At 52.2% G+C, this 13,641-nt stretch overlaps 3 protein-coding genes and 1 non-coding gene across 4 annotated transcripts; 1 reads left to right on the forward strand and 3 right to left on the reverse strand.

Annotated features, from left to right (window-relative positions):
* Positions 1-144: 144 nt before the first annotated feature.
* OPT8 (OPT super) lies at positions 145-2,418 on the forward strand (the record flags this gene model as incomplete). Its single annotated transcript, XM_056209947.1, has 2 exons — positions 145-2,179; positions 2,231-2,418. 2 exons carry the CDS (start codon positions 145-147, stop codon positions 2,416-2,418), a joined length of 2,223 nt encoding a protein of 740 aa, XP_056076769.1.
* An 805-nt stretch (positions 2,419-3,223) lies between these two features.
* N0V89_001133 lies at positions 3,224-3,310 on the reverse strand. Its single transcript has one exon. It is a non-coding gene; the product is annotated as a tRNA-Pro (tRNA).
* A 2,746-nt stretch (positions 3,311-6,056) lies between these two features.
* On the reverse strand, positions 6,057-7,456 carry N0V89_001134 (uncharacterized protein; the record flags this gene model as incomplete). The annotated part of the gene is made up of 5 exons (XM_056209948.1): positions 6,057-6,256; positions 6,316-6,712; positions 6,761-6,949; positions 6,999-7,120; positions 7,177-7,456. The coding sequence occupies 5 exons, from the start codon at positions 7,454-7,456 to the stop codon at positions 6,057-6,059; spliced, it is 1,188 nt and encodes a 395-aa protein (XP_056076770.1).
* Positions 7,457-8,731: 1,275 nt separating this feature from the next.
* Positions 8,732-13,022, reverse strand: N0V89_001135 (uncharacterized protein; the record flags this gene model as incomplete). Its single annotated transcript, XM_056209949.1, has 4 exons — positions 8,732-9,404; positions 9,451-10,754; positions 11,822-11,924; positions 11,980-13,022. 4 exons carry the CDS (start codon positions 13,020-13,022, stop codon positions 8,732-8,734), a joined length of 3,123 nt encoding a protein of 1,040 aa, XP_056076771.1.
* Between the last annotated feature and the right edge of the window lie 619 nt (positions 13,023-13,641).

The following is a 13,641-nucleotide window of genomic DNA, read 5'->3' on the forward strand; positions in this document are numbered from 1 at the left end:
TCGCGTCATTCAGCGACCACCTGGCACCCAGTGCACCCGCGTAACCGATTCACATCTTCAAAATGAGGCCGGTTTAGCTCTTGTGTGAAGGCTACCACGTCTATACTCTTTACATCTTTCAATTCTTCCTCGCCGATATACAATATGGCTCCAGACCGGGGCGAATTAGAAGGCGTGGATTATAACGAACGAAATCACGAAGTTCACGAAGCCAGCAATGCGCCGCATTCCCAGAACAGCTTAAGTGCATCCAGAGAACGCAGTTTCCTTGCGGAACGAGCTTCTCAGGCTCAAAATTTCACCCTCCGAGGCGTTCTGTGTGGCTTGGCAATCGGAGTAGCGATATGCTTCAGTAACATGTATTTTGGTCTCCAAACAGGCTGGGTCACCGGAATGGCGATGCCGTCGGCTTTGATCGGTTTCGCCTACTTCAAGACAGTGTCCCGTATGCTCAAACTTCCATTCACGCCTGTAGAAAATGTACTCGTCCAATCTGTCGCTGGGGCTGTGGGAACCATGCCGCTTGGATGCGGTTTCGTCGGCGTCGTTCCGGCCCTGAACTTCTTGTTGACCAAAGAAGAAAACGGACCACTCGACATTAGTCTTTGGAGACTAATCGTCTGGTCTTTAGGGATATGTTTCTTTGGTGTGGTATTCGCCGTGCCTTTGCGCAAGGAGGTCATCATTCGCGAGAAGCTCAAGTTCCCAAGTGGGACTGCTACAGCCCTGATGATCCAGGTACTACACGGAGACGAAAAGTCAAGAGTCACAATGTCTCAACCCCGAGGAGAGGAGGAATCAAGAGGACACGAACAGAGCCTTTCACAATCTCCTGATACAGAAGGCGAGTACGCACTCCGACCGTCCAACGAAGAGCAGGTAGAAGGTCAAGAAAATGACTCCGACGAGGATGGTGACTGGAAAGGCAGGATTCGTCTACTCTTGATATCCTTTGCTAGCTCAGCTATCTATACGATAGTAACCTACTTCATCCCACACCTGCACGACGTCCCGATATTTGGGCTTACGTTGGCGAACAACTGGCTCTGGACTTTGAATCCGTCTCCAGCCTACATCGGTCAGGGCATCATCATGGGTCCCGCTACAACTCTTCATATGCTCCTGGGCGCTATAGTGGGCTGGGGTATACTGTCGCCGCTTGCGAAACAGCGAGGCTGGGCACCAGGACCTGTGTCAGATTGGACCGATGGCTCTAAGGGATGGATTGTATGGATCTCGCTCGCAATCATGCTGGCAGACTCGTTGGTCAACCTCGGATGGCTCGCTCTTCGACCTTTGCTCGCCATTGGCAAGCTATACTACCCCCCGGCTAAGGAGATCTACGATACACACACTTGGAAACAAATTTTTACCCTCAACATCACTCGTCAGCCTGCGTACACTCAGCTCAGCGACGGCACTTCCGCAAATCCTATCGCTGCCATGAAGCAGTATCTTTCCGAAGATAGCGAGCCGGACGCACCGCCTGAACACCAGATATCAAATCGTACAACGACTATTGGACTCATCCTCTCGCTCGTTGCGTGCATAGCCGGCGTACATATTTCCTTTCCCAACCTCATCCCTTTTGGCCTTACTCTCCTCGCACTTGTTCTAGCGCTCTTCCTTTCCATCATGGGCGTTCGTGCATTGGGCGAAACGGATCTCAATCCCGTATCGGGCATCTCCAAGCTCACGCAACTTATCTTCGCTCTTGTCACGCCCACCACAGGGCCGAACGCTAAGAACTCCGTTATCATCAACTTGCTTGCAGGTGCCGTCTCCGAATCGGCAGCCCTACAGGCTGGCGATCTTTTGCAAGATCTCAAATGCGGGCATCTACTAGGCGCGGCGCCGAATGCACAATTCTGGGGCCAGATGATTGGTAGCGCCGTCGGTGCGGTCATATCTGCGCTGGTGTACAAGCTGTACACGCACGTATACGCGGGCATGATCCCAGGTGGTTTGTTTGAAGTTCCAACAGCTTATGTATGGGTCTTCACTGCGAGACTGGTGACAGGCAAAGGTCTACCACCCATGGTCCGCGAATGGGCGGCTGGTGCTGGAGCAATATTCGCCATAGGCACGATGCTGAGGGTGTACGGGCAGTTTAGGAAGAGGCAGGGACTGAGCGCGAAGTGGTTTGACTTTGTTCCAGGTGGTATCGCATTCGCTATTGGTGAGTATTCTAGCAGGTTGTGACTTGATCATCAATACTGACAACCTTCAGGCATGTACAACACGCCCTCTTTTACACTGGCACGTACTATTGGTGGCTTGATCAGCTTATGGTGGAGGCGTTGGAAGGGCCGAAGCGAGACGCAGATCGTTGTGCTCGCTAGTGGGTTGATATTAGGCGAGGGGCTGTTCAGCATTGTGAATCTGGCTTTGGCTAGCTTGAAGGTGCCGCATTTGTAGACGTCATACTGAGTTGCACGTACGCTATGAATATCATGCTTCCCACGATCGTTTTACTGCATGCGAACTCTTGTGACGAGAGAAGGTAGCATGGATATGGCATAGGAACAAGAACAATCACGGTGTTCCTGAAACGAACTCGGCCCAAAAGAGGATCATGCTATCGGCTGGCAGTAACGGTGCTGGTGCTAAAAAACTAAAACCCACAAGATTGTGTGCCTGTGCTTAATACTTAACTGGCATAGTGGGGAAGGCACAGACATCGTGCTTGAACCAGTGAAGAGGCTACAATCCCAATTGGTAAAATTGTTAGACTAAAATTATCATAATGAGCTCTTTTTCATAAACAATACTCAGGATAGCTGCAAGAGATGACACTTTGAGGCGAGTACAGCATGTGTAACATAAATGGGGATCAGTCTACAGAGTTAGGATGCAAAAGGCGTGGGGGTGAGCTGGTAGCACTGTAGCAGGAGGATTTACTTCTGGCTGGAACGATTGTGAGGTTTGATGAAGAGAATTGGTAACGCCCAGGAACCTGATAATTCGTGAACCTCCGATAGTTTAGAGTCTCGTGTTTCCAAGTCTTGGTACGAGTCGAAACCTGCGCAATTTACCAGTGATCACGTACCAACTCCTACACCCCCCCACACCCACATCCTCCATCAGCCTACCTAAGTAAAAAGAATGTCCCATAACAGACGTCAAAGTGACAAAATGGAAGCTCCTCGTCGCTTTTTGGCGTGGGAAACAGCGGTAGTACCTTGTACAACCGTGAACACGTCTATCAGACAGCGCAAAAATAGGGCTCCACCGCGATTCGAACGCGGGGCCTCCTGCAAGTTAGGACACTAATCCCAAAGCAGGAATCATACCACTAGACCATGAAGCCGAAGCCGAACTTTTGAGTTCGGGCTGTTTTGTATGATGTTGTAAATGTACAATACATATATATACATTTCTTTTGGTCTGGTTTTGGAAGCGGTGAGCATCAGTACAAGGCGACGAGAAATAAGTAATACGCTATTAAAATATGGAAAATGACGTGGCGTTAGGCGAGATGGAGTAAGGGGCCGATTGTAAGGCCGAGCTGGTCGAGATCGCTGGGCACCGTGGGTTATGAACACCACCAATCCGACCCGTACCACAATATGTTATGTCCATTCTACGTCCAAAGAGTCATACTATCACACCTCGAATACTGACTATGAAAGTATGGCACGTTGCGTTGTTGTCGCGCTGTGGAATCGGTCACTTGTTGCGCGGCTTTGGTTCGCGACATTACGCGAGAGCCCAACAGTCCAGCCCGAGGCAGCACCAAGTGCACAACGTATAATCCAATTTCACTTGCTCACAGCTTCTCATTCAGTGTGCACTTGAACTAAGTTTGCATTTCGAAACATTGGGGGCTTGACATTCCCATAACGAGTAATCTCCACGAGCGAGCTGTGCGCCCACGCATTGCCGAATAGAGGGCTCGCGAAAGGATGCCGAAGCACGTAGCGAAGGCAGAACCGAGAACAAACAGTTGGCGGCGAATACTATAGGTATGGGACGATCGGGTAGAATCTGACCTATTGTAGGATAATGATCACTCCTACCGCTAGTACACCGCAACTCAGACCATAACCAGATCGGAGAATCCTTCGGGAATGAGACAGATGTACAAAATTGATCCAAGATAATCTCCGACTCTTCCTTTTCAAGCATCAGAACAATACAAACCCTCAAACATCTTTTAGGCTCTACTATGACTTACGATCGAAGGCTCGAACTATGCGGTGTAAATGATCCTGACCATGACTGGGAGGAGACGATTAATATTTTCTACAATGGCATAATTTCAGCCATGGGCAGATCCGCGTAACAAGGCTGTGTTTTGGCGCAGATGCACAGCTTAGGGACTTTGTGCTAACACAGGCGTAAGTCAGAGCGAATGGGATTCTTCATATCCCTTCACTCTCTGGCAAGGAGTGGGAAGACAATCCAGCTCAGGCTGACCCATTATTACATGCTCTCGCGTAGAGGGCCAATCTCGCTACACAGACGTACCTAGGCTGGAGTAACGAGACTATAAAGCATGTCAATGGCCGCCGCATCTCCGCCCCAACCGTAATATTAGGTTGCTGTCGAGCCTTATCAATCCCAACAAATTCTTTGTGACATTAAAGATTTGTCTTTGACGCCTGGACAATGAAATAGGTTTGATGTTTTCTTTCGCCGCCGAGAGCCAAACCAAAAGATTCCTTCTTCAAATCGGTAATGAAGTGGACGAGAACCAGCAGAAAACCGTGCTAAAACCGTGGTTGGAGAGCAGGACCTGTGGTACCAGAAAGTAAATTCACAGGAAATCGACATCCTCTTCAGGACGGAGGCGCAAATGACCATGATCACGATCCAGACAAGACAGATCTCAAGTGCCTGATCAAAGTCGTTCCACCCGCGCTATATCTCATGTACCAGCATGACAGTTTGATCATACAAAGGATGGAGGTACGCAAGAGTAACAGTCTTATGTCCGAACAATGCAGAATGCTCACTCATCGAATCAAGTCAACACGATACCTACTGCATCGAAAAACAGTGCCCACACCTCTTTGAGAGCTCTTTACAACTCCTGCATCAACTTCCAACGCGATATCGATCGGATCACGCAAGATCCGCACAAGGCGATCCATTCCCCTGCGTGCTTCACTAATACATATGCTCCTGCTATGAAACAATAATACCTCAAGGATTCCGAGTTATACGTGAAGCCATTATAGCACGTTCCGCCAGTATTGCATCCCCCGGAAAGCGCCACAGTCAAAGACACCCACAACAAGAATCGAGGATGACATCGCAGTCTCCATTGCAGCGAGAAGAAGACCACGCTCTTGGCTCCAAATGGTAAGGAGGTGAAGTAAGGAACACCAGTGCTGTCACCCACGGTAGAGATGAAGGTGGACGCAGTGGAAAGAGAATGAGCGACTTGGCTGGGATGATCCGGACTGGAGCGACTCAAAGGCGAGTTTTGTGCATGCAGAACAGCGAAAACCAAATGCCGACTCATGGTTTGACTCTCGCACAGATGCGAACATCGGCGATACGCCGTTAGGTTAAGGTTCTGAGGTCTTATGGTAGCCCAAGTCACCCTAGCACTTGCTATCGAACAATTAATGTACGGAATCTACAGTGTTGAAGAAACTTCTGACGGGCATCTCCTATCAACAGGAGAGAGCCAACCCCTACGACCACCTCGAGAAGTTTTTGGAGGGATGAAGTCGCAATGTCCTACGCTACCGAACCGAACGTAAAGATCCTGGCTGCTCTAGGATCGCTGTCATACGACGAGATGCAAGGTCTGACGACGTAACCGATCTAAGTCATCTTACGATGACTTCAAACACGCTGAGTGTGTGCTAAATTCCAATTGTACAACGATAGGAAGGAGTCGCGAGGTAGTGTGTGGTACTCACCCGTTCTCTGCAAAATCCAACGAAAGCTTCGGCATATGGATCACCTACATGAAGATTTGGAAATCTAAAACCGAAAGCCATGTCACTTCATAGACGCACTAAGATACATTGGCAGTAAAGCATTAGAATTACTCATTATCGCGGGCAGCCCTCTATCAGGCCAGCCTCTCGCCTGTCTATTTAGTTGACAGAGAAGACGTACTTCGCCTCGAGAACGTATGGGTCGTCACCGGGGCCGAAGATCTGCTTCTTCTCGCGCTGCCACTCGGGGTGGTTGATGCCGTCAATCCAGTCCTCGACCTCCATGACGACGCAGCCGTACTTCTCGACAACGCGCGGACGTCCCTCATATCCTTGGGTAGACTTGATGGGGAGGGAGCCTATCAGATGTCAGTTCATGTTTCTTCCCCGTCAGGAAGTGCAGGCAGGGAAGACATACCATTCTGGCCAGGGCAGCTGTACACCTGGAACGCATCCTGGTCGGTGAAGATGTCGATCTGGATACCAGTGAAGTTGCTAGCAAGCGTAGCAACAGGGCCCTCATTGCGCCAGTCGTATGGGCCGTTTTGAGCGCGGTTGACGAGCCAAGCATTATCGTAACCAACACAGCCGAAGCCGCAATTGTTCTTGATATCGGGTGAAGAGTAGTTCGCGCCGAGCTGCTTGGGCGACGACCAGAAGTCGTTGACGGAGTACTTCTCGTTGGGGAGGATGGTACCGTCGGGAATGAGGATGTTGTCTACGCCGATACGTTGGCCAGAGTAGGGCAGGTGAAGAGTGTGATTGTCGGTGGTGGCAGTTTCAGGGTTGGCAAAGGCGTCCAAATTCCAGTAGGTCTATTGAATCAGCTTCTTTTCTTCATGATTGGATAGGCGGATACTTACGTGGGAGCTCAGCATGATAGGCGTCTTCTTGGTAGTCGCAAGAGCCACCATCTTGATATTCCATGTGAAAGCTGTCACAGTGTACGTGATGTAGCTCACGACCTCACCAGGGAAACCCTCCTTGCCGTCAGGATCAACGATAGAGAAGGTGATGGAGTCGGCGGTGTGCGCGACGACGGTGAAGTTGCGCTGCAGCCATGTTAGTGCTGTATAGCATGCTAACCCGGGCATGACTTACGAAATCCCAACCGTCTGATCCACCGTGCAGGGTATCAGCGCCGCCGTTCTCGTTAGCGTCAACATGGTAGTCGACGCCGTCGATGGTAAAGGTCGAGTTCTTGATGCGGTTCGCGTAGCGTCCTGGGGCCCATTAGCTCTTTGCCCGATTGTTGATGGTGATAGAGAAACAAACGTACCAGGCACACCTCCCAGATGAGGGTGGAAGGGGTCGACCGAGTAGTGGCTCGCGTTGTCGAAGCCGAGGACAATGTCGCGTTCAATGCCGTTCGTGTCGTTGATAAACAGATTGGAGATGGATGCGCCGTACGGGATGAAGGTCGCGCGAATGCCCTCGGCCGAGATCTCGTACTTGCCGTCGGCGTCAGGGCCAGTGGTTCCGTTTGGCGACGGCGACCCCGTGCTGTACTGCGCGAATGCAGACGCCGCAACGAGCGGGAGCACAGCAGAAGCCCACATGATGCTGGATCGTCTCAATTGGCCTGGGAGAAACTTGGGGGACTCAACTGAGGCGAGTGCAAGAGGCAGGAGCGGTAGCACGTAGACGAAGAGGCGCGCCGCAGCTTCTTATACACGTGCGGATCCCCGTCCCCACGGCCAGGTACTTGTTCCCATTGTCTCTAGCGATTCGCCGTCGAGCACCGGCTGGTAGCGCAGAGGCAGACGTGACCCTGTCCTGCCTTCTCCCGGGTCAAGCTTCACCGCGCAAACGCACCAAGCTTCCGTGGTGGTGCTAGCTCTCATTTCCCCGCATGGGGTTGGAGCCTTTGTCTCCAGGAACCCGAGCTATGACGCGTGTGGGGGCGGGCGCATTGCCGTATAGGGCCAATTCCTCTTCTCCGCTTGCCTCGTCGCATCTGCTGTTCTCCGTCCTGTTCAGTTCGTGTCCGTCGTGGAAGCTCGTCGCTGGGGCCTTCTGTTCTCCTGAAGCTCAATTCTCCAGAAGCTCGAGCTCCGAGCTCTCCCCTGCCACAGCCTGCGCCCAAGTCGCGCAAACCCAGCGGCCACGCCAACAGCCCGTCCTCCGATTGGAGGATTTTTCTATTCCTGCAGCGTGATGACAACCGTCGACAGGGTCAGTTGATTGGAAATGTGGACATGGGCGCCGCTGGAGCTGACTGCGGCTCGTGCGCCAACCCGCCTTTTCTGTGGAGCTTGTTTTCACGGAGCATCGGGCGGGGGAAGCTTGCGTTCGCCTGAGGTGGTGCGTACCTCCCGTCATACCGCAGAAATCTTCACTACTGGAAAGGAAGTAGAACTCTCGTAATCGTACAGACATTGACATCGAATCCAATACACAACAATCCACGTCCACTGAACCCTGTGGCCATCGCTTGCCCAGCACTGGAAGGAGTATGCTTGGACTTTTCGGTTGTCGCCAGTTGCCATGGTTTGTCTTTACTCCCATGTCCGTACATTCCACCTCAGAGATGAGTATTCGTACAAGCAGCCTTGGGTATATGTGTTCCACAAACGCCAAAATAGGAACTTAAACCTATAGCAACACGGAGAAATGCAACAACCATGGTCGCTCTAATCAGTCCTTCGTCTCCACCAAGTCAATGCACATGACACACTCCATTACCATTCCCATTCCAACATTGTGGGCGCCAATAGAGACGATTTTGGATCTAGGCGCTGGCGAAGAAGCTCACGTGGCGACAGGTCTGGATGATTTCTGCCCGCCGTTATACTAATCACCCTGGTTTGTGAATGGGCACTCAAACCTATGCCCTACTTGTGGAGCTTCGCCTTCTTCTGCTTTGGGCTTGGAGAAAGGGAGTCCGGCAGCTTCTGCTCGCCTTTGGAGACGCTAGCTTTCTTGCTTGTGGCACGCTGCCGCTTCTCCTGCACGCTGTTGTTCATTGTGGTGGGTCTGACGTCCTCGTCCTGGGTAGCATGAGCATTGCTGATCCGACCCCCTGGAGGGGCAAAGCCGATGTGTTGTTGCGATGGTGGCTTCATGTTCGGAAGGACTTGATTCGGTGGGCTATGAGTGATGTTCAAGCCAGCGGCAGGCGACTGCAATTGACTGTACGAGGCTCTTCCTGTGAGGGCGGTCCCAAACCCGGTTGGAGTAGACCAAGGCGGTAGTGTCCTGCGATTTCGTTCGGCAGCAGCAGCTTGGGCGTCGAGGTAAGCTACAACGGAATCGTTTCGGCTGCCCTGCGGCTTGGGTGCATCAATCCTCTCTGCAAATGAGGCAGCAGATACCAGAGTGTCAAGATGATGAGCCGGAGGATCATTGAATTGCTGAACGGTCGGGCGCCCAGATAGCATCGTCGGCACTGGCGCTACGTTCAGGTTCGGGCTTGTCGATATGGAATCGTCTTCTTCGGTAGCAGTCGGTTGAGCGTTATTGATGCTCAATTTGGAAGATCCTAGATTGCAGCTGGGATGTGCGTCCCTGTCGGTGTTAGTCGCAAGTGTGTGACGCCCAGACTCATACTTACCAAGCGATGTCTGGTCTTTTATTCTTAGCCCAACAGCCTCTAGTGGCCTCCAGATCCCCGGCCTTTGGGCCCCAATGATGCTTCTTCACTGCGTTCCTGGTTTGAAAGCCTTTGCCACAGATAGCATGGATGAAAGTGCCTTCCGGCTTAGGGATTGGTTGAGGCCTGAATAGCTTCGCTTTGGGCTCTCCGGATTGTGGCCCTGCATTGTTCATATTCGCTTCGTGTGATCCATCCATCGCATTGTTGCTGTTGATTTGCATGCTCGCCATGTACTGAGCTTGGCCTTTATTCAGTTCGTTCTGAACAAGTCGAGTAACGTTCGCAACGCCCGTTGTTGGTGTTGCGATCGTACAGACGGAGGTATCCGAGCTTAACTGTCCTGAAACTAACTGCGGAGTGGCTTGCGATTGTGGACTAGGAGCAATGTGCAATATCTGGCGTTCCGCAGTGCCATGATCTTGCTCATGCTGCCAAAGACGGTCTCCAAGGCCGTCGCCCATCGAGTGGCCATTCTGCCAATGGGGCTGTGGATATTGCTGATGGGTCTGCTCGGCTGTAAAGACGGCTGTTGGGAGTGGCTCTTTCGTACGACCCAGATTGTTGTACGACTGTATACCTGGGTTCAGACCCATCTCATTGTGGATATCCCTCGAGGGTGCCAAAGTCTGGGCCTGACGCCAGGGGGTTGATACGTAGTGCTGCGGCAAAGCGACTGTGCCTGGCATCAGATGAGCTGGGGATGACAGACCGTTGGGCATGTAAAGGTCATGATTCCAATTGATGGGCAAGCCTTGAGTCTGTGGCGTGAGATGCTCCTGGCGATTGTCGTACCCAAAATAGCCTTCGAAGTTTGACGCGAGAGAATCCGAAAGCCCTTGGGCGTTACGGTACGGAGTCGGCGTCATCTTCTCGGCGGCATAAGGCATCGAGGATGATTGCAGGACTGTAGGATTGATTGTCAGTTGCGGCCGGGACGTGTACGAACTACCGCCCAGCGCCTGGAACATGGATGGGAGACGAATAAATTCGGGCTCATATGATGGTTGTAAGAAGTTGGGCGAAGTTGGATTGACTGTCTGTGGGTGCTCAGGAGGGTTGATGGGCTGAGACCAGTCTTCAGGTCCCCAATCGGCTTCATCGTGGTCCAGGATGTCGAACAAATCATGACTGAGCTCGTAGTTGTCGCCTAAGACCTGCGTCATTATGTGATGCGCTTCTTTCTTGCTTATACGCCCCTCTTTAAATTGAAGCAGCGCACGATTGATCGTCATCCACTCGCTCGATTGCCGGCCAAAAACTTGCTGTGCCTCGTTAGCGACCGGTGCGAAAGTTCTAAGGGGTGACAATGTACTTGAACTTTGACAAGCAATTTGAGAGAAAGCGCATCAATGCTCTGTGACGAGGAACCGCGCGCGCGTTCCTCATCTTTGGAGTCATCGTTTCGTGCAGGCGGGTGGTGCCGAGGTGGCGCGCTTGAATTTGGTGAGACAGGGACGGAATTGGTATTGCTGAGAGGCACGTGAAGGGGGCTGGAGTGAAACAGGCGTTAGCATTTGGTATTGCACAAGCAAATACGCATGCTTACCTGGGTGCATTGACTATGGGGGACTCCATGGCGACCCGTGCAGCCGCGGCGGATCTGGTTGCAATGATGCGAGCAGATGAATGGGGCTGAGGTCTCTACTTGTGACTGCAAGATGGGAAAGAGCGGTGATTGCGGGAAGGGGAGCCTTGGCAGTCGTCAAGTGAAGGGCAGGCCCGTGAGTAGATCATGACCCACCGATGCGGTCTGGGAAATCGGGTTGATCCCGAGGTGGCCAATACTGCTCGACTGAGGAGAACTGAACATTGGATGAGCATGCGAAGACTGCTCGCCCCGTTGTTCGTTGCACTGCATGGAACCAGGATAGCTGCACAAAAGCGGCAAGAGTGCGGCGTAGCTAGGCTTCTCATCACATCACCTCTTCAGCCACATGATACTAACATTCGAACTTCATTAGCCATTACCTGTCCATCTACCATGTCGAATTGTCGCCCTGATGGGGCCGGCATCATACACCACTTCTGATATACTCTTTCTACACCGCCGATCGCTCATCCTGTTGAAGAGCACGAAATCGGCAGGCTCTCCGACTTCCAGAGCGAGAGTTGTGGGCTCGCAACCAATGACTTTCTTCGCTCTGTTTGAGACGGCTTCCTACATCGCCGTTAGTTCTATCTCCGCATTGAAGCCGAGACAAGCGGCGGGCTGCCACGCCTCAGATGACCAGTACACGGTAAACGCGCTGTGTGAACAGAGTATTCTTTGAAAGCATAGTCATACGTTCGGGTATCTGCCTGTAGCCGAAAAGAATTGATGGCGACTTACATAGAGGATCTCTGTATCCTGCTTCGTGCCAGCCTGGTAGATACCTACTCCAAGGCTCGCAATACTGAGCGGGTCACAGTTTCCGTAAGGCGTAAACGCATTGCTGGGAGCATTAGCATGCTGCTGTGCCTCTCTGCACTTGAACATGAGAAACGGACCCGACGTTGTTGATGGCGATCGCTGCATGTAGATCATGTTGCTGGATCATCTCAACCACCGGCAGCGTGCCGCGCACATTCGCGCGAGTTCTCATCATGAATAGATCTGAAGTTGGTAGCCCAACGAAAGACACTGGGAGGTCGCCAATGCCTTGTTTCAGTGCTGTCCACTCCTCGTCATTGAACCTGGTGAGGCGAGTGCAGTGGCCTAGAGTGATCTGTTTACCTTGTTTTTCGGTCCACTTATAACCTCGAGTTATGTCCAGCACCGTCCAGATCAAGGGCTGCCTGTGCTTCTCCAGAAAGTAGTCCAGGTGCAGATCGAGGTGCTTTCCATTGGCTAGCGCCAACGAGGTGATCCAATGAACATTTGCTTCTTGCTTTGTCTCGTCATCTTCGACATACGGCGTGCTACCTAATACATCAATGTCTCCCATAGTGGCGGCAAGACCCATCAACTTTCGGATCTCCTCGCCTCCGTCCTCTCCAGAGAACAGTGGCAACTGAGCAAAGGCACATAGCTGAATTTCGCAGAGATGCTTATACTCAGCTTTCAATTTCAAACCAGCGAGGATGCACTTGAATTGCACACCTCTATCCACTTCCACAAATGCTCTCATGGCCGTGACGCCATGGGAAATGCTCTCGTCAATGAGCGTGCGTCCGCGCCTCAACAGATCGCTTTGGTCGAATCGGGCTTTGGCCTTTGTAGTCAACTCCATGGCCTCCTGGAAATCGCCCCTTTCGATCTGCAAGTCACTATAGGTAGGGTCTTGGAGGAGGAAGCACTTGTCTAGATGTATGTGAGCGTGGCAAAGCGAAGGTGCAAGCAGACGATTGCATCCGTCCAATATGCCGTTGTGGACGCTCTCGGTGTCTCCGAGCGGGTCCCAGCTGGGCGTATCGTCGTGCGGGTCTATGGAAGAAATTCTGCTGTCTTTGATCGAGACATCCCACAGCGAGGACGGAGACTTCCCGGGCAGACGCACAGCGGCAATCTTATCCAAAGGGCCCGAAAGATACGGCCGTGGAGGGGGCAGCATTGAGATCGCACTTTCGATGTCCTGTACTGATTCGCCTTCCGCCGACATGGTCAACGTCCCAAGTACCTAGGTATCCGTGAATGATCTCACTGACGCTGCGTCTCGAGTGTGTATGCCTGGTACTCTCTCTTCACTTGTCCAGATGACCTGTCTTGACCCTGTCGCGCAACGCAGCAAGTGGATTTGGCTCGAAAGATGCGGGTGGAGGCAGAAGTCGAGACCAAACAAGAGGGACATTGATGAATCGATGACGCTAGATGATATTGGAACAGTACTTCCGTTCACTTGAGATGTGGTCGCGTAGGGCCAAGGATCATCGGAATGCGCGAAGCGATGAATTGGCTCGCGCGGTGCCCTCGAACTTGTAGCCACGGCACCCGCCCGCGTCTGTAGCTACGCGTCTCTGGCCCGAGTTGGATGCTCGAGACGACAGGGACGAGGTGTCGCAGCTGGTCGCGGGGTAGGCCAGCCGATGGCGGGGCTGGGAAAAGGGGTATGATTCGCCCAGTTCAGCCCTGCAGCGCTGGGACAGACGCGTCTCCCAAAAAAGCACGTCCCTACATTTGACTTCCATCGTCTTTCACTGCAAGCGCATCGCGAACTCGTGGCCTTTCCATCG

The sequence above is a fragment of the Didymosphaeria variabile genome, assembly GCF_027946475.1.
Source record: "Didymosphaeria variabile strain IMI 356815 chromosome Unknown scaffold_1, whole genome shotgun sequence".
Lineage (NCBI taxonomy): Eukaryota > Fungi > Ascomycota > Dothideomycetes > Pleosporales > Didymosphaeriaceae > Didymosphaeria > Didymosphaeria variabile.